Source organism: Kryptolebias marmoratus, linkage group LG16, assembly GCF_001649575.2.
Source record: "Kryptolebias marmoratus isolate JLee-2015 linkage group LG16, ASM164957v2, whole genome shotgun sequence".
Taxonomy (NCBI): domain Eukaryota; kingdom Metazoa; phylum Chordata; class Actinopteri; order Cyprinodontiformes; family Rivulidae; genus Kryptolebias; species Kryptolebias marmoratus.
Window position 1 is genome coordinate 28,792,037 of NC_051445.1, and position 21,562 is coordinate 28,813,598.

The 21,562-nt window shown below is 39.3% G+C and overlaps 1 protein-coding gene across 12 annotated transcripts in view; it reads left to right on the forward strand.

Annotated features, from left to right (window-relative positions):
- Positions 1-21,562, forward strand: part of adgrb1a (adhesion G protein-coupled receptor B1a) — a 316,467-nt gene that overhangs the window by 271,561 nt on the left and 23,344 nt on the right. For 7 of the 12 annotated variants that reach the window (XR_005234257.1, XM_017436779.3, XM_025010721.2 and 4 more), the window contains one exon: positions 2,408-2,506. The exons of 4 other annotated variants lie outside the window; for them this stretch is intronic. Coding sequence is in view for 7 of the 8 variants with exons in the window: in XM_017436779.3 (XP_017292268.1) it covers positions 2,408-2,506 (99 nt within the window). In the remaining variant the exon portion in view is untranslated. Of the gene's footprint in view, positions 1-2,407; positions 2,507-2,790; positions 2,881-21,562 lie in introns of all 12 variants that reach the window. One more of the 12 variants, XM_025010724.2, reaches the window with a different exon arrangement.

The window sequence follows — 21,562 nt, forward strand, 5'->3', positions numbered from 1 at the left end:
TTGTTGCCTTTCATGGTAGAGATTTAGACTAAGATGATCTGATTTTGAAAAATGTTGGAGTTGCAGCTGGTTTGATCAAACCTTCCAATAATGTTATTCTCAATTTCATGCAAAACAGTGAGATGTCAATCTCAAAATGTGTTATGAATGATTCTCAGCTACTACCACATCAAATCTTAACTCAATATCTATAAAATTGACTAATTTGGAGTAATTTTTGTGGAGTCAGCTAATGTCAATTAGCTGTTGCAGCTGTCTTGAATAAGACTGACTCCAAAAGCTAATCAGTTGTAGATGTACATCCAATGAGTACTTTCTGAAAGTTTCATTAAATCTCATCCAGTCCTTCAGATATTTTGCTAAAAAACAGTAAGGGTTGTGTCCAACAGATTTTAAACAACGATTTCACTTAAAGGGTAGCACTTGGGATGTGTGTTGTGAATGACTCTCAGCCAGAACCACACCAAATTCTATCACAATATCTGTAAAATTAATTGAATTAAAGCCATTTCTGTGTTTTATAAAGTCTAATGGTTGTGGCAGTCATTTTAAAATGGGTTGGCTCTAAAGGTTTATCAGTTTGTAGATGTACAGCCAATAATTACTTTCCAAAGGTTTTTTAAAATCCATTAAATGGTTTATGAAATAGTTTGCTAACAGAAAAACTAGAATTAACTCCAAATAGTTTACGGCAAAATTTTAAACAACAATGTTGCAGTCTGTTAGTGCTCAGTATATGTGCTCAGAGATCAGTCTTAGCTACTGCCACATCAAATCTTGGGTTAAACTCTGTAAAAGCATTATAGCCATTTTTGTATTTGTTAAGATTGACCAGCTGTGACCCTTGGTCATCTTCACTTTATTTCTTCAGTTTCCTTTTTTCTGCATGTTCTTCATTCAGATGCAAAACCATCAACACAATAAGATAAAAAAAGAAGGTTGGATAATTGTACTCTGAGCTTGGTTTGTGACATATTCTCTTGCATATCAGAGCAGCTTTATAATTTCTTTTTTAGACTGAGTTTGACCAATAACAAAGTAAAAAAGCTGTGTATAATGATGTGTTTGCAGGGTTAGTAAGTTCAAGTACTCAAACAAATGCTTTAAAGAGAAGAAAACAAAAGATTTTGTATGTTCATTTTTATTAAGTATCCTTTATATTTGGTCTCATAAGTCACTTTGCCACCAACCAGTGTTTAAGTGTAGTTTTTCTTTAAAAACTGTTTAGACAGTAACCTGTGTTATTTCCAACCTAATATTTGTTCTTTGGTATTTTTTGCGAGAATTTTAGTTGCTGAATTATTATGATAAAGAAATTGCTAAGGTGTTGTGGATTTTTTTAGAGCAAAAAACAAGGAAAACAGAATGATACAATTATTTGTCTTTTAACCTTCTCATTAGGTGGATCACACATCACATGACACATCTGTATAACTGCTCATTTGTTCTCTAAAATCCAGTTTCAACATCCAGTGTAGCTTTTACTTTTTTGAATGCAGTGTTATGATCAGTGAAACCTGCATGGAGGGTTTAAGAAACTGAGAGGTTTACTATTCTTTTCCTTAAACTTTTTCACGTTTTGCTCATTGCGACCACAAACTTCACAATTAATACTTATTTTGTGTTGGTGTATCAGATAAAATACTAATAAAATAGTTTGCAGTTGTAACATGACAAAATGTAGAAAAGTTCAAGGGGTATGAATAATACCTCCCCAGAGCTAAATAAATTTGCTCACTTTCAGCTCTCCAACTCACAGTAAGGCTGTCTGTGATAAAATGGAATGTGAATTAAATTTTTACTTCTAGAACCTTAGGCTTTGTATTTTTCTAGAGAGATCAGTTGGCTCCAAAATCATAGGTTGATGACATAGTTATTTATCAAACATTAACTGCACTGAGTTAAAATGTGATTATAAAGGTTTGCCTTTGGAGTGTGAGGGAGGGAGGTCATATTTGTTTTAATCATTTGTGAGTTACTGTACATGTCTGCATGTAAGTATACAAATTTAAGCTGTTAAATCAAATAAGCAGTCAGCAAAAGCAAAGATGCCCTAGGAGGCACATCAGCACATTATTAGCATCAGATTATTTTAGAAAAGGCTTCTTTTAAATCCCTGTATTTTCTTGGCATCTTCCAGACAGAATCAGACTTCATATTTGGTTCAAAATGTCCTCTGATTTGGCCTCTTCCTGTTCCCCTTCCCCAAGCAACTCATAGGTAAACACACTAAATTTCAAGGAAGACTGTAGCCCTGAGAGAGAGACTGTGTGAGAACACCGTAAATCAGTGTGTGTGTGGCTGTTTCTGCGTGTGCTCATCTGCACACGTGCATTTGTGTGAGTCTATGTGTAGGTGCATTTGTATCTGTTTGTGTATGTTACAGCGTGTTAATTTGACTTTGCAGTCAGATGACAGTGCCACTGTACAATATGACGCTCAAATGTGCCAAGTGCGGAGTTATCTCTTCGGCTGACGTTTCCACCACAGCTACCAGTAACGCCATGTTAGTCCCGCTAATTATTTTACCTTAACTTTTCTTACCTCTGTTCTCTTCTTCCTTATTCCTCACCTGATTTGTTCTCTGTCCTTTATTCCTCTGTCATTTTTTCTTCTCTCTGATGTCTGGCAGACAGGATTTTATTCATTATCTAAAAGCTCTTGATACTCACACTGTCTCTTAAAACAAAATGTGTTAACTTTTTCAATGTAAATGCCTATTCTTATGTGCTATATGATTGAACGAAAGTGTGTTTGTGTGTGTGTGTGTGTGTGTGTTTGTCTCGTAAGAGTCACAAAGCTGACAATAAGGAGGCCATGTATGCAGAGAGGCCAGCCACACACAGTTATTATTTGTGTGTGTGCGCCTTGCTGTGATCCGTAAGTGCCTAGATTGATCAACTCTATTACTTGCAACACAATTTTGCACTTTTAGAGACTGTGACAAAAAATATCATAACTAGACAGGTTATTTGGTGGTTATCCCACTTCTTATTGTTAAAAGTGTTGCTGCAATCTACAAATATAGTCACAAAACAGTTAGTTGATTTCTCAATTGGTGTGCCTGAGCAAATACTACACATCATTTCACCTCATAGTTTGTAAGAAGACATGCTGACACAACTCATGAAAAGCAGACATGTTTCTCTGTTAAGTGGTTGTGTGTGTGCCAGTTAAAAAAATTTGCTAAAGGCATAAATTATGTAAAATAAATAAATAAATAAAATACAATAATAAAAAAATATATGTGCTTCAAATGTAAACTGGTAAGGATTAGAACAAATATTTCATACAGAAGTCATACAATAAAATAATAGAGTACTACAGTCAAAAGTTTGGACACTTTCTCATTCCAAAAGATTTTTTAAAAAGTTTGTTATTTGTTGTTTTCAGGTGGTAAAATATTTTCTTGACAACAGCTTTGCACACTTGTAAAGAAAAAAAAAGATTGATTTGCAAGGTACAGTGTCTCGATCTTAAATCCAGACTATTAGAACCATCCCAAAACGATTGCAAGTATCAGATCAGAGTACGGATCAATAATTTTTTTTTTGATTGGTGTTAGAGTAGCTGCCAGGCTCTGCTTCGGATCCAATTTTGTATATAGTTTATTGCTCTGGATGACCAACCCATTGCTGTGCTGGAGAAAATATTGATATTGCATTGATTTTAGGAATTTTAATGTACTTATTGTCTGTCATCTATTGTAAAAAAAAAAAAGAAACAACAATGATAACAAAAAGAAAATGTAAATGTCAGACTGAGAGTCAGTGCTGACTGATCTTTTTTTTTAAATGACTCGGATCTGTATCAGGAACAAAAAATATTAATCCGTAGATCCTTAGTTTTTAGTCTACATTAACAAGGTAAGCTCCACTAAACCAGAGATCATGATTTAACTGACTTTTAAATGACTGAACTTTCTGAAACAACTTTTCAGTGTTTTCAAACTAAAGTGATAAATCTGTATTATGCTGATGGCTGTGTAGAAAAGCACTTCTGTTAAATATGTTACAAGTTAACAATTAAATATTGACATTTCAGTCAACATATTTGTAATACAGCATTTACTGAATGACATATTTCAACATTTACACAAACAAGAGGAATGTTTTTAATATTGTCGTGCTTTTGGTTTCCGGTGTGATGGAGGCGTGTCGGTAAGTGAAGATACACAACAAGAAAAAACGGGTCTCTTGCATTAAACTTTACTCTTCCAGTAACAGATGAGTTACAATTGGAACGAAGTTGTTCAAACTTACAAACTGTGTTGTTTCCAGCCTCTAGCTCTGGCACAGACAGCATTTAGCAATGTCCAGGCANGCATGTTCAAATGCTCTCATGAAAGACTTGAACTGCAGCGCATCACCTTTGAACACAGAAATGTCCTTTGTTGGTAGCTGCGAAAGCTGTTGTTGCTTTACTAACAATTCAGTTATTGCGTTCTGCTTCTGCATGACTGACACAATATCATTCCCTGTTTGTGTTCTAGAAGTTTGGTTTGAAACTGGCGATGCTAGGTGTGGTATTTGTGTACGCTGCACTTGTCTTGGTGCATGAACATTCATTGTAGCATGTTGCGGTAGCGACATGCTAACTCTTTCCTTCTTTATGTTTCCACTTATTGATTTTTGCACTGACACGTGACTACCTCTGTCATCTTCCAACGTTTCATACTCTTTAAGCACTTGGATTCTTGCTTGGCTTTCAGCTAATGCCGTCTCCAGTTCTAATTCTTCCTTTTCAGCTTTAATTCTAATTTCTTGGAATTGAAGCTCCTGTTTTTTCCTCAACGCTTCTTGTCGTTTCATTAGAGCGGCATGCTCTGCTTCCTGACGGGCACGTGCGGACGATACACGTGAGGTGCTGGAAATGTTACTTACATGAGAGTGTGCTTTAGCAACATTACTGAACCCTATCTGTGAAACACTGTCACTAGGCAAAACAGTATCTTCTTCATCTATTAGGTTTTCCCCCTCTGTGGAATCATGCACTCCTGTCAGCCATCTTTTAGTTTCTTTCATGAAGCCTGTTATCTGATCCATTTTAGGTTCGTACCAATTATTTTGGTCGTGAAATTTGTCCTCTTCAGACAACAGATTGTAAACTTCCATATTGAGCCTATTAAACTCGTTTAGAGACTGTGCAAAATCACCCTCCATCTTACGCTGAACACTTTCCACATTTTGAGCATCACACTTCAATGTCTCTATCTCTTTAATTTGGCTGGTTAGAGTGGCTAACGTTCGTCTTCTTAATGCTATGAACCGTTGTATTCTCTCCTCAGCGCCCTTCTCAGTTAGCTTGCGCTCTCTCCTCTGTTCCAATTTATCCTCACCACGCGTGTCAGCATTTCCGTCAGCCATCTTATAATCGCGGAGTTAATGTGCAGTAAGCAGGCACAAAGTTTAAAGCACGTACTTCAAAGTTGCCTTTCTTGTCTAACTGAGTGCAAACAAACTGTTCATATATCACAAAAGCTCCACATTGACCGAATCCGTTACTGACATGCACACGTGTCTCGGACAATTAACTGCATTCAGTGGAATTTTACGACAGGCTTTAGCTTCAATTTTCGTCAGCGCTCCTTCATCCATCCGTATATTGTCTTTTCTTTACAATATTCAAAGATAAAGAAGCCTTTTCGTTACCTTTTCTTGGAGAATCATTCAAAAGGTTACCCGTTTCAGTCTCTTTTTTCTCTCTGCGAGGCGCTTTTCTCATCAGCCGCGTTGTCCAGGCAAAAGGAAAGGCGCTCCATTAGCAATTTTTTGACTTTATATAGTGGCACTCTGCGTCCCAATAGTTCGTTGTACCACCTTTGCAGTTTGTCTAACAACCAATATTTGAATCACTCGACTGAAACCAAGTCTTCTTTTATGATGTTTACTTAAGGAATTCAAAAAAGTACACTTACAAAAAAAAAATGAAAGGCTCGGTACAGATCGGTCAAAAAATTGTGCTGCTTCCACCGTATCCAACTGCAATCTGAACTCAAACGTGCATACGGCCAATATTAATGTTACGCATTACGTAGTGGAAGCCAAATTACTTTTCACAATAAAAGCATCCTTTTACATTAACTAAGTTATACATTCTAGAAAATATACTCATCATGAATTTCTCAAAATTAAATTAAGCATATTTATACATTTTTAATCTAAATTATTATTCTATATGAACTCCCCATTAACTGGCTCTTACAGTCCCTGTTTCTTTCCATTTATGAAGAACAGCGAGAACAGGATCTGCTCTCTGGAGTGTTGCTAGCTGCTCAGGACCCAGGGGTTCAAGCCAATTGACCTCTGGTCTTTCTGGTAGGGACACAGATGGCTGATCCCCTAACTTGTGTGATCCATCATTGGTGCTGCTTCCGGGCTGGATGTGCCTTATGGCTAGGGGCACAACATCATCCACATCATGTTCAAACTTGGCCCACTGGATGTGAATTTTTTGGCAGTACCTGCACCCTTTACATGGCAGATCTGACAGGTTTATCCCTGCCTGGTAACAGTCACAGTTCTCCACCCTTTCTCCTGGCATCCTCGACATGGCATCTGCATTACCATGCTGTTTGCCAGCTCGATGTTCAATCTGAAAGTCATACTGGCTTAATTCTTCAAGCCAGCGAGCTAGTTGTCCTTCAGGACATTTGAACCTAAAAAGCCAGGTAAGACTGCCATGGTCGGTCCTAAGTAGAAACTTTCTTCCTAGTAGATAGTGGCGAAACTGCCGTGTGAAACGAACAACAGCAAGTAATTCATGACGAGTGACACAATACCTCTGTTGAGCTGGTGAAAGGCGGCTACTAGCATAGGTCAGAACTCGTTCCTCTCCCCATTGTACTTGTGACAAAACAGCACCAACACTGTTGTTTGAAGCATCCGTGTCCAGAATGAACTTCCCTTCAACTTGGGGATACCCCAACACTGGTGGAGTGGTCAGTTTCTCTTTGAGTCTTATAAATGCAGACTGCTGCTCATCAGTCCATTGGAACACTGTTCCCTTTTTGAGAAGGGCATGGAGAGGGCTTGCCAGCTCTGCAAAATTGGGTACAAACTTCCGGTAATAGTTACACAGCCCAAGACAAGTTTGTAACTCCTGCAAGTTATTGGGGGAGTTCCACTGCTGTACATCTTTTATGAGGGCTGGATTTGGACTGATTCCTTTGCCACTCACAATGTGACCCAAGAAGAAAACTTCTTCCTGCAGCAGATGACATTTTGATGGTTTTAGCTTTAGTCCATAGCTTTGGAACCTCTGAAAAACTTGCTTGAGCCGATCCAAACTTTGGTCTACTCCATTTCCGATGACAATGACATCATCCAGGTAGATGAGAAGAGTTTCCCACTGAAGGCCCCTGAGAACGAGCTCCATTGCTCTCTGAAACGTACTTGGAGCGTTGCACAGTCCAAATGGCATTCAAGTGTACTCAAAAAGGCCCCATTTGGTGATGAATGCCGTCTTTTCTCGATTTTTACTATCCACTGCAATCTGCCAATAGGCAGACTGAAGATTGAGAGTAGAGAACATTGTGGCTCCACCCACAACATCGAGACATTCTTCGATCTGGGGTAGTGGATAAGCGTCCTTGATTGTTAGATTGTTCAGACAGCGGTAATCTACGCACCATCTTACTCCTCCATCCTTTTTTCGAACTAGGACCACTGGAGAGGCCCATTCAGATGCTGATGGTGTGATTACTCCCTCCGTCAGCATATTTTTAAGATGTGCTTCCTCCTCACCTTGAAATCCAAGAGGGGTTCTTCTCACAGGTTGACGCACGGGTCTGGCAGACCCAGTGTCAATTTTGTCCATAACAGCGGATAAGTAGCCAAGGTCAGAGTCACTTTTAGCAAAGATGGATTGGTACGTGAGGAGTAGCTGAATGAACCGCTGTTGCTGTTCCTCACTGAGGGCAGTCTCTTCTGGATGGCTAGGCATTGCATTTGGTTTTGGTGCACATGGGGGTAGAGGATAAACTTCGACTAGGAGTCCAAGACATACTCCTCTCTGTAGAGCCACCCTCTTGGTTGAAAAATTGCATACTCTGATTGGCACCTTTGGCTTCATGGTGACAACAACACTTCCAGAGGTTACATTGTTTGCAATGTTCAAGGGTTCCAATAATGCTGTAACCCCTGGCAGTGGGTCCTCCACTTTACCCCACACAACACATTCAGATTTGGCTGGGATGATTGAGTTTTTTTCCAGAGTTACTCTAGCCACACAGTAGTTTGATCCATCATCTCGCACAATTTTTGAGGGGATCAATTCATCTCCAATGAAAACTTTGCCTTGGGTATAGATGACAACGTCATGGGCCTTCATCAGATCCAATCCAAGGAGGACAGAGTCTCTTATGGGGGCTACATGCACTTCCCAGTCTATGGATTTGGACCCAATCTGGAAGGTCACTGTGAGTCCATGTTTAGCTTTCATGCCATCTCCAACTCCTGCATTTAATAGGTAGGTATGGTGTAGGTCTGCGGTGGCAGGGTTATCCTTCAGGATTCTCTGATACAGCTCCTCTGATATCACAGTTGTCTGAGCTCCAGTATCAGCTACGGCCTGGATTGGGATACCATTTAGGGTCAGAAGAATTTGCAGACTCTCACCCCTCTTTTTAGTGCAGCCAACCTGTCTGCCTTGTAGTTGGGAATCTGAGGTTGTGGTTCCATCTGACTGCAACGGGTTGTCTATATACTTGTCACCATTGCTTCTTGCAGCCACAGGACTGGAAGCCCTAATGCAGTCCTTCCTAAAATGTCCTGTCTCTCCACACTTAAAACATGGGCCAGTTGTTCCACGATTTGGACTTGGACTTTGAGAGCGCCCTCTGCTGGGTTGCATGTGCTGGTAACTTTGTTTCCTCTCTGTTACAGAGCTTTGGGCTGCCCTGGAGTTCTGGGATCCGACACTTATGGGCTGGAAATTGGCAACCTGGAGCTGTAGGTTTCCCACGGTGCTAACAAGGGTCTTCACTTGTTCTGCCAGCGCAGCAAACTGGTCAGCTGTAACATACTGGGGCGTACTGACTCTGCGGGACGTTGTTGCACTGTCATCACACATATCCCCCTCATCAATCCATGAAATGCGCCTTGCTCTGTTTTTTACTTCCGTGTCTCGACCCACAGTAGCTCTAAAGTTATGCTCATGAGCCTCCACAAACTTTTGGGCCTCTACGAAGGAGCTTGAGTCACGATTCATGACTTCGTAGGCCACTTTCTGGTTTTTTAAGCCTTTGAGGAAAGCATCAGTTGCCTGCAGCTGGAGATCTACTCCTGGGTATGCAAGTGTGGTAAGGCGTCTTACCTCCTCTGAAAAATCAGCTGATGTCTCCCGCCCCTGTCGAAGTTCTCCCAGTCTTCTTCTTATTGTTGTGGGAGGGTCTTTTTTCCCAAAGCGTTGAGTGAGTTGTTCCACCAGGAGAACATAATCTTCCTTTGTGCGCTCTGGTAGTGAGCAGACATAGCGTACTGCAGCTCCCCTCAAACACTCATGCAGCCTGTCCACTCGTTCAGCAGTGCTCCATCCATGTTTCCTGGCTTGGCATTCGAACGGCATTAGAAAAGAGTCCCAATCCTCATCTCCATCATATGTGGGTAATTTAGGCCTCTGAAGCTCTGACCAGTTGTTATAGCCTCCAGTATTATTTCGCCTCCTTTCATCAGGGTAGGTAAAAGTGTGTTGGACCTCAGGTTCACTGTCCCTAGTGTCTCTGTGTCCTGGGTCAGGTCCAGGGGTTGTGGTTCGTCTCACTGGGCCTGAGCTTCGGGATCTTTGATTTATAACCTCCAGCTCAGCTGCAAAAGGAGCGTGAACACGTGGTCTAGTTGTCACATCCAAAGGGGCATTTGTTTCACGTACATGCCTTTCGCTTGTAGAATGCATATGGATTGAGTCATCACTCCCATCAGAAACAGTACGTGATGCTTGGGTTTGTTGTGGAGCTGATTGTCCTGTTATATGTGAAAGGACAGGAGCCAACATCATTTGAAGGTGTCTTGTTAGTTGATTTTGATTTTCCAGCACAGCTTGTAACCACTTTGGAGCCGTGTCTGCCTCTCCAGGGCCTGCTGTAGCACCTTGTAAATCCTCTGTCATTTTATCCTATTTTTTTATTTTTTTTTTATTTTTTTTTCGTTGACAAGTTTTGTTGACGCTCTTATTTTGAAAGGACGTGAGCCGAAACGGCCTGCGATAAAGCCGCGCCAACTTTATTACTGTTGCTCTTGTTGTGAAAGGCTGGACCGGAAGTGCTACACGGCAGTACTGTAGCAGCTTTATTACCGTCTCAGCGCGATTTCTTTTTTTGTTTTTTTTCTTTGCTTTTACCCGGTCGTGGCTAGTTGTAGCTTGTCTTTAAGTTGTAATTAGGTCAGGATGCGCTTGGATATTGTCTTTACAATTGGATTCACTCACAGAAGTCTTGTAGATGATCCCACTTCTGACACCAGCTGTCGTGCTTTTGGTTTCCGGTGTGATGGAGGCGTGTCGGTAAGTGAAGATACACAACAAGAAAAAACGGGTCTCTTGCATTAAACTTTACTCTTCCAGTAACAGATGAGTTACAATGGCAACGAAGTTGTTCAAACTTACAAACTGTGTTGTTTCCAGCCTCTAGCTCTGGCACAGACAGCATTTAGCAATGTCCAGGCAATGAGCAGCGAGAGCCATAACCAACAACAACAGAACATTCTTTAATCTCGCGATACTAGCCTCGTCTCCAGAACTGTGTTGCATTTACTAACCTAACTTAGGCTAGGAAAACTGAAATAAAAGATACAAAACCAACTTATAATCTAATAAAGTTTAACCTTCTTTACAATATGAACAAAACATGACAGTTTTTGGTTGCAAAACTGTGAGGCAATATAACATATAAAATACAGTGCAAAGGCTTTAAATCATCCCTTCCTTACAATGAAGCACATTGTGTGTTTTACCCTGCTGTACAACCTACAAAACATGCAATTAGGTGCTGATGCAATATATGTATATATATCAGACCCTCCAGGATTTTGCGATGTTAAAATCGCAACTATTAACGCAAAATCAAGCAAACCCCACGAAATCGCAACTTTTTGCAACTTTGCCCAAAACACCACAACTTTCCCGCAACTTTAACCCAATATTAATTGTTTCTAAAGTGATTTGCCACCATTTCTGCGGTCTAGTGTCTTCTTTGTGGGTTTGTGTAGTGTGGAATACAAAATAACCCCAAATAACTCACGGAGAAGACATGCAACGTCACATCCTGTTAACATCAGAATGCCGGGAGCATGCAGGAGGAGCGACCGAAGCGAAAATGTGCGATAATGCTTAACATTTGCCCATAAAGATATCAGCAAAAAACCATGCAAACCAGGGTGTCCAGGGGTCCTGGGTGGGATGGGCCCAGACAACCTCCAAAAGAAGGTGACAAAGAAGCATCCTAATCAAATGCCTGAATGACCTCACTTCACATCACTTTGATGCAGAAGAGCAGCAATTCTACTCTGAGAGCCCCCTGGATAACAGATCACATCACCCTAGCTCTAAGCCCAAGAAAGAAATCCCATTTTTGCTGCTTGAATCTAGGATAACATTCATTCAGTCATAATTCATATCTCCTGACCATAGGTGAGGGTCAGACTGTTGATGGACCAGTAAATTGAGAGCTTTTTCTTTCAGAATAGCCCCTTGTTTGTCATGACAGACCGAGGCAAGACTCTTATTACTGCAAATGATACTCTGATTTGTTGTTCATTCCTTGCTCCATTCTCACAAACAAGTATCTCAGAAACTTGAACTCATTTGCTTAAAGCAGATGACCTATAGGGGTATAACACCTATTTCAGTTTTAGAACCTTGGTCTCAAACTGAGAGGAGCTGACTCTCATCTCAGCAGATTTACACTCAGATACAAACCTCCCCAGTGCATGCAGAAGGTTATAGTTTAAAGAGACCAATAGAAGCACATCATCTGCAAAATGCAGAGACAGGATCCTGAGGTTCCTGTACCTGACACCTTCAACTTTACAACTGCACCCTCAGATCCTGTTCCTAAACAGGACACAACCTCAACTTGTTCCAGGAGCAGGAACACGGGGAACACAGTCATAACCCTTCTCCAGATCCACAAAACACATGTGGTCTGGACAGTCAAATTCCTATGACTCCCTCAGCAACTCTGCAAGAGTGAAGATCTGGTTCACTGTTTTGTGATCCAGGTGAAAGTCGGACTGCTACTCTTGAGTTTAAGGATTTACAAACAATTGGAACCTCCTTTTCAAAATCCTGGAGTAAACTTTCTCTTGGTGGCTGAACAGAGTGATTTCCTGATAGAGCACAATTTCTGGCCACAACAGCTCTTTAATGTCCAGAACCCTGAAATGCCCTTAGCTTTGCTGTGAAAATCTTGGCAACTCCCAGCTCCTCTAAGGAGCGTTTTAACTACCTTGGTGACTTCTGCCAATGCTATGGACTTGCCTTTCCCCATAGTCCCCCGTAGTCCTCAAACTGCCACTTCAGTCGACATAATGACCAGATTAAGGAAATCTTCAAAGTGTTCCTTCATCAGCCCAACAATATTCTCAGTCACAACTTGTGATAAACCCTGCTTTTCAACTTAGTTTCATGCTGCTGACATTGCAGTTTATAGAACAGAGATTAGACTGTTCATTAGTCTTTTTGTATTATGACAGAGAATACAAAAGCACTGAAATCATTTTACTTTGATTTATTCCAACAACTAAAGTAATTTCCATACACTTTCTATTTTGGAACCTAAGTACCCTTTTTATCTGCTGTGCATAAAATGTGACAAAATTTAAATCTAACAGAATTTTATGGGTTGCATCCACTTTAAACATCAAAAGCAGGTGTTGAAGGGTGCATTAAGTGGTAAATTTAATATATTGCCTGACTTGTTACACCATTAACCATTTTTGTCAGCATCCCTCTTTTGCTTTATTTGCATCAGTTTTACTTTTGGTTTTAATATTTTTAGATACTTCACCACTTTCTATTTAATCAACTGCCTCAAGACGATATTAGGTTGCAGGTAATCCTTATATTGTTGATGTTAAAAGTGCAAGTATATGAATAATTATTGGATACACAAATAGAAAAACAATTGGTTTAATAAAGAAAAGTGAAAGCCACAATAGCTGTGCCAGTTTTCTCACAAAAGCCTAGTTCTGCTGAAGTTCTTTATTAAAGGAGCAGTTAAATTTGATCCCATCACTGCATCCCATCGCTCCCTTAGTTGGGTTCACTCTTATAGAAATATCACACCATAACTTCAGTAGACAAATAGCCCCTACAGAGCCATGATTATGTGCTGGACCTCATTTAGATAAGATGGCAAATTACTAGGGGTGTAACAAGTTCTAGTGCCATGAGTTTTGACAATATTAAAATGTGATGGTTTTTCTTGTTGAGGTGAAAATAAACTCATAAAACACAGTCCAGTTGCAGTCAGCATGACGTGATTTTGGCAAAATTAGCACTGAAGATGCCACAGCACTTTTTGAATTGTTTGAGTAACAGCAGTTTTGATAGACATGTTTATCAAAGGCTATATCAGGCCCGCAAGATTATATTTATTGTAAATTATAACTGTCCGACAAGTAAAGTATACAGTCACTCTAACCTACAAATCCTGATTTGTTGCCTGTTGTAAAATGTTTTGATTGATCAGTTAAAAAAAAAGTGAAAAAAAGGAAAACAAAATATTGCATATATATCCATCTATCTTCTACTGCTTATCCATTGTTGGGTTGCAGAGGCAACAGGTTCAGAAGAGAAAACCAGACATCACTTTCCCCAGCGGCACTCTCCAGCTCCTCCTAGGGGATCCCAAGGTGTTACTAGGCCAAAGAGGATACATAATCCCTCCAGCAAGTTCTGGTGTCTGCCCCAAGGTGTCTTCCCAGTTGGATATGCACAGAAAACCTCTAAATGGAGAAGTTCAGGATGCATTCTAATCAAATCCCAGAACCACCTCAACTTACTCCCTTCGTAGCAAAGGAGCAGCGGCTCTACTCTGAGCTTCTTTCAGCTTATCTCCAAGACCGAGCCTGGCCACCCTACAAACGAAGCTAATTTCAGCTGCTTGTATCTGGGATCTTGTTCTTTTGGTTATGATCTACACATCATGACTATAGGTAAGGGTTGGAAAGAATATTGACCAGTAAATTAAGAATTTTGCCTTTAGACTCAACTGTTTCTTTACCACAACTAACCAAAGCAACTCCTCATTACAGTGTATGATCCATCAATCCATCTCCCACTCCCACATACTGGAACTCTTTCACCTGAGGCAAAGACTCATTCCCGACCAAAGCATTCCAACCATTTCCAGTTGAAAACCATGGCCTCGGATTTAGAGAAGCTCATTCTCATCACAGCAGGTTCACACTTGGCTGTGAACCATCCCGATGCATGCTGAAGGTCATGGTTCAAAGACACCAACAGAACTACAACATGCACAAAAAGCAGATAAAACTGTGAGGTTCCCAAAGCAGACACACTCCTCCCAACATTTATGCCTTGAAATCCTGTCCATGAACACCTCAAACAGGATCAAAGTCAAAAGACAGCCCTGGTGGAGTCCAAACTGCACCGAGAATGAACTTATTTTTGTGCCAACATTGCAGACACAGCTCCTGCTTTGGTCATACAGGGACTGGATAGCCCTTAAAAGTGACTCAGGTACCCCAAACTCGAGGGTGCGTTGAGGAACACAGTCATAAGCCTTATCCAGATCAAGTCAAGCTCCCATGACCCCCTTAGTAACCTCACAAATTCTGGTTCACTGTTTCACAAAAAGGACAAATGCCACACTGCTCCTCCTGGATCTGAGGTTTGACATATAGTTCAGACTATAAGTAAGATACACTGAGCAGAGTGTATTGTTACACCTCTAAACATTACTAATAATGTTGTGGTGCTATAAGATGAATTCCAAAATAAATGTCCAGCAGTGGAACCAGTAAGGTCATTATGCATTATTACAGCTCTGTCCCCATTCTTGAGTGAAAGGGCCACTGTTGTCGTGATGGTTTCAGCTAAAAACTCATCAGTTTAGTAGGAGGTCCTACATCTTGGCTTATGATGGATTGCATTCAGGTTATCAAACATATTCAAAAGAAGAGTTCAGAGTCATTGAAAAAATTTTCAATGTGCATTGAGGCTATTCAGACCTGTATTAAGACTATAATCACTCAGGTCACTCAGGCAGGATTTAATGCCAGGTGCAAACAGCTTCAAACAGGTACAACTGCTAAAGGCAGAAGTCTTAAGGTCCAGATTTCCATTCTATGGCTATCAGAAAATCTGTGGTCTGGTACTTGCATTGCCTAACTTGTGTATTTTTTCAATAATACTATAACAATGTAATACTATAACTCTTGTTTCCCCTCATAGTTTTATTGGTGCAGGAAGTAGTGATATGTGTATATTGCATTGAATAAGAAGTATGTACCAATAAGTAATTGTAAGTTGAAACTTGTAAAGTGCTCTGTGTGGTCAATAAAAACTAGACTTTTAAAGAGTGTTCCCTTTATGGAACTGCTCTTGTTGGCCTGCCTTAGTAAATATTTCTTTACAACAGTTCCAGAATCAAGATTTGCAGCATTAAACAGTGCTAAGATTATTTAAGTTGTTGACTTCCAAGTAACCCTGGTGTAATTTCCAATCAAGGTTTTTTGAAATGATGATTTCTGAGGCTGGAAACTCTGGTAAACATTTTCCCTCTATAACAGAATAAACTTTTGATCTTTTATTTCAGGACTGGCAAGCTATTTTTTAACATATTGGAAGTTGTAGGATTGTAGTTTCCTGTTTTCCTTCTTTTGTACTTAAATCGTGAAACAAAGGAGAGGAGACTGTTTTAACGCGTTGAGATGGCTTGTTGCAACGCCATCGGTAAATCAACTGTGTCGCTCTGCGTAGCTCCTTTATTTACGTACATTTTTTTTTTCATTTCCATTCAGCATAACATCACTTCCGGTATAGCTACGGAAGCCTATAAGGTTTGCAAAGTAAATCAAATCAAATTCTGAGAAATAAACAAAACTAAATAAAACATAAAATATGTTTCAAACTTAGAACAATAAATTCAAATAATATTTTACTATAAATGAAGCTTACAAAAGTCTTCTGAGATCTAAAGTTTAAAAAATATTTAAGTTCTGGAAAATGTTTGAAGTGAATAAACTTTAGGTAAAAAGTTATTTATGGATTTATTTGCTTTGATTTAAATTCAGTAGTTAGCATCAAAATGAAATTAACTATAGTAGTTCAGTGGGTTGGACAATTTTTTTTTTTTCAAACAACATCTAAATAGAGCAGAACTCTTGGTGTCAAATCCAGGAAAGGCTTCTACATTGGTTCACATCCAGCCAACACAAAGATAATCATATTTATACTATCTCAGGGTCTGCAGAGTTCAAGCATTTGCCCCACTGACATCAGTCTGCAGTATGTGGCAATAATGTTCTTACAATTAAAAAAAAAATCTAGTGCTTTCCATCTATCTATTTATTTTCTTTTCATGCAGAGTCATGGAGAGCTGGTGTCTATCTCCAGCGGTCATTCAGCAAGAGGTTAGGTGCACCCCTGACAGGCTGCCAGTCTATCACAGAGACAGATAGACACAAACAAGACAGACAATCATTCAAACTCTAACTCAGGCATAGTCAATAATTAATCTGACATGCATGTTTTTGGTCTGTGGAAGGAAACTGGAGTACCTGAATTAAACCTTTCCATGCATGGGAGAATATGTGAACTCCACACAGAACCCCAGCCAGGTTGTGAACCTGAAACATTCTGGCTGTGTCATAGAAGTTCTAACAATGGCTCTGCCATGCTGCCAGTGTTACTGTTTTTTCAACAATACTTCTAAGCTGCTTGAATGTCCTTCAAATCCCTGTGTGAAGAGATAAAAGACTACAAAAACTTGAATCTCTTGACACAAAATCTCAAATCAATTATCCATGTTCCTTCGCTCACAGTCAGTAATGCAGTCCACTTTAGCTATTGTATTTTAGCACAACTCTCTGAAGAAGTTTTATCATAGTGCATACTTAGTTGATGAGCATCCATGCATCCATCCATCCATTATCTTCTGCGTATCCATGGTCAGGTTGTGGGGGTAACAGCCTAAGCAAAGAGGCCCAGACTTCCCTCTCTCCAGCCACTTGGCCAGCTCCTCCTGGAAAAACCCATGGCGCTCCCAGGCCAGCCAAGAAAAATAGTCCCTTCATCGTGTCCTGGGTCTTCCTCTGGGTCTCCTCCCGGTGGGAATTGATGAGCAGTAATTCAATCAATTTTGGTCTATACAAGCACAAACATACCTGGAAGAACATTGCAAACTGGTACGAATGACAAAATTTGCCTCACACAACCCTCATGGTTAAACTGAATTCAAAACTGTGTTTTTGAGGAGGCAAAAACACAACTATTTCAGTTTTAATATGGCTCATCACTTAACCTTACACTATTTGGGATGCCAACTTCTTGACTTAGATTTAAATATTACTAATATTGTGCAAAGCTGTCATCAACACAAAGAGTTGCTATTTTAAATAATTTAATCCAGAGTTCCAGTATGCAACATTTAGGGATATCTATAAGCATAAATGCAATGTAGATTTGATTGTTCAATAGTGCAAAACTTTTGAAAAACAGAAAGAATGCTCATGTTTTTGTTTTTGTTTTGTTTTTTTGGCCTGAACACATTAGGTTGTTCTGCTCAAATATTCTTCTAGTTATAGCATTACATCACTGCAGTAATCTAAAAGAAACTAGAACAGATCTTTTAGGTTTAAATGTACAATGAATACCAACGTTTGTGGCTATACAAGTTTTTTTGTTTGTTTATTCTAATTGTTTTAACTGGTTTCTTTAATTTATGGTTATGCAATTATGAAAATGTTATAACGACATTCAGAAATATTTGATATGGGTGTCCAAGCTATTGACAGTAAGTGCAGATAAAATATTTAGTTTCATTTATTTTGATTTAGGTTAATATTTCCAAGTTAAGTTTAATTTTAACAAACAAAATGTATTGTTTGTGTAAATGGTTTGTTCTGCAGGCTGAAAGTGTGAGCAGGGTTAAAATGCAAACTTGAAATATAAAATTTTAAATGAATTCAATGAAAGCCATAGCGAACACATAAACTATAAGCACTGACAGAGCTCAAATTGAACCAGAGGTGGACAGACATAAAGTACTTGAAGCTAAATCATGTTGAGTGTTTCTGTTGCTTCTTTGCAACATTTTGTTTGTTTGTTTGTTTGTTTGTTTACTTTCTACGTTCCTGATCTAGACAATCTAATCAATGTTGTCACTTCTTAAGGCAGATCTTAAAGGGGACCTATTATGCTTCCTTGAACAAGTCAGGATAGGTCTATGGGCTACACAAAACATGTTTATTACGTTTAATACACAAAATCATTCTCAGATATTGAGATTTCACCTGATCAGTTCTGCCTGTTTTGAGCGGTTTATGGCTATGTCACTATTATGCAAATAAGCTGCTGCCCCCCAACTCAGTGTCCCATCTGAAAACATAAAAACTCACTGAAGGATTAAACGCTACAGATCTGACGCACATTTATATCTTTATTAATTCAAACTGAGGATTCTGACTTTGGGACAGGGGCCCTCAGTGGTTCCGAACTGACATTTACTTATTGCTAAAAAATGGCTGGGTGTTTTTTTTGCACTTGGACTGTTTCTAAAAGCAGTAGATACCCAAATGGAAGTACAAAAACATGCAAAAGGTACATTTTGCATAATAGGTCCCCTTTAAAGCTTGCACAATACTTTATGGTAATTATTTATTAAAAAAACAAACAATATAGTTTAGGGTTTTAGTTTCGAATGCTTTTTACTGACAAATAACGCTTATTGTGAGATGATAGTGGTATTGCGACAAGTAAAATTGTAAAAAAATTGAAATGTTCACTTGTCAAAATCACACTACTATTACAACTATCTGTTCAGTTATAATGTGTGATTTTGTGCATGTGTTGATTGTCTATTCGTAAACATTTTACAAGTAACCAGATCTCATTTGTCAATATCATGAATAATTGCACAGATTATCTACAGCCTTAAAAATTTTCGCATATGTTTTCATAGGTGGCTGTATGTTAACACATTAATATCCATATTAAGTCAGTCATCAATATGAAGGAGTAGAAACATTACCTGACAAACCTGAAGAGAACAATAAATCTTAAATCACTGCACAAGGACAGAGGGACAGTGTAGAAATGTGCAGTAGGAGTGACAGATGAGTTAAAGGTGGGGGTGGGATTACATCAGGGATATCGGGGCTAATCTTGTTTGCAGTGGTGATAGACATGTTGCCAGATGAGATCAGGCAGGAGTACTCATGGACTGTGATGTTTGCAGGCAACACTGTGATCTGTAGTGAGAGTAGGGAGCAGGTAGAAGAAAGTCTAGGGAGGTGGAGATATGCTCTGGAAAAAAGAGGAATGTAAGTCAGTCGAAGTAAGGCAGAAATTATAAGTGTGAATGCACGGGAGGCAGGCAGAACAGTGGGCGCTTTCCCAAAACAATTCTACAAACTGGCAGCAAAAGAACAGTCCGTGTTTAAGCTGCCAGTGACCTTTCACAAATCACTAATTGAGCTGGCCACGCCTCACATACACATGAGCTTTCAGAATAACCGTGTTTATCAGGAAACAAATAGAGGCATGAAGTGGATCTCAACTTAGTTGACATGGAGCAAAAAAAAAAGTGTGACAGACATGCCCCCCAAGCTATTTTCAAATCATGATAAATTAACTTAGTTTAGAGTTCCTCTTTGTGGTTAACCAAATTCTTAAAGTAAATGCAAAATTTCTATGAGTCATCATCAATCTTCTTGTTTAACTTTGCTTAGGCTTTTAAATTCCTGTGGCCAGGTAGTCACCGCGTCATTACATCTTGAGCCGCGAGACCAGCTTACTTTTTCAAGTGTCAACTCTTACACTTCTGTTACTACCTCTCTTGGCTGCCTAAATGTAAACCAGCAAGGAGTTTACTTCAATTCTCCATTCTACCTTGGTCCATTAAGAAATAACATAAAGACAGCCAAGAAGGCGTATCAGTTCCAGCTTGAAGTATTTTGTGAAAGTGTTCATTGAAGCTTCAAGGAGCAGAGGTACTGAAGGTGGATGAGTTTAAGTACCTAGGGTCAGCCATTCAAAGCAACAAGTAAAAGCAGAAGAGAAAGGAAGCAGAGAGAGAAGAAAGGGTGGAGAGGGTGGAGATTTGTGACAGAAGGAGAGCTGCAAGAGTGGAAGATTTACAAGATGATAGTGAAATATGCATTGATGTTTGGTTTGAAGACAAAAAGACTGGAGGGGGTGCTGGTGGTTGCAGAAATAAAGACCTTCAGATCTTCATCGTAAAGGAACCAAAATGGACAGGATTAGAAATGAATCTGTGATAGGAACAACTCAGGATTGGAGACAAAGTTGAGAGACAAGGCTGAGATATGGATATATTGGACAAAGGATGTTGAGAGAAGGAAAAGAGGGAGACCACAAAAAAGGATGATTTGCAGAGGGCTGGTGTGACAGAAGAGAATCCTGGGATAGGGGAGATGGAGGCAGATGATTCACTGTGAAAACCCCTAAGAGGAACATCTGAAAGGAGAACATGTATTTCTTCTATACTTTACCATAGCACCTGACACTCTGGGCATTCTCAAGCATTTCAGGATGCTCGTAGTTTGAATTTTTGTTTGAATTTTAATTGTTAATGGCAATTTAGCATTTAAATGTTGGAAGCTTTATTTCTCTTCAGTTTAGCATCTCCAAAATATGTCTCTTTTAAATTGCTTTATGAAATAGTGAAAAATAGTTAGTGGTAGCCTAAGCTACAACAACAAACAATAAAACAAGTCAGTTTTACATTTGAAAGAGACTTAAAGGAATCATTGTATATACTTTAATTCTGCAGCAACTAAACAGATAGTTGTTAACAAAGTGTTAGCGCTGAAAAACGTAATAATGGAGTTTAATCAAGGGAGTTAGCCACCCAACAGGTTGTCTGGTTAATTATTTCTGTAATGTCACTGCATATGCCTTCTTGTACTTGAGTATTTTTTTCACCTCTGGACAGCCTGTAATTACATCTGAATGTGCTGATTACGTTTAGTTAATTTCACCACACTCACACTGAGGATCATTATTGCCCTTGTTTATGTTAAATACTCTCATTAGAACAAATGGAATAAAACAAATAAACAAACAACCACAGTAATGCAGGAATGACACTCACTCCAATGCTCTCTTTCTGTCTTCCTCTGCTCTATCTCCTTTGTTTGTCTTTGCATTCTGTTTCAGCCTCATTTCATTTTTGTTTTTCCTCACCTCTCACCCTCGCTCCCTCTCTCTCTCTTTCCAAAGGCACCAGACCCTCTATGGTTTGACTAAACCATCTGAAACATACATGCATGTGATATATGTGAATTCCAAACATATATAAACAGCAGACGATGGATGTATGTTTTAGTTTGTGATAGTAAAAGAAATACTTGTTGTG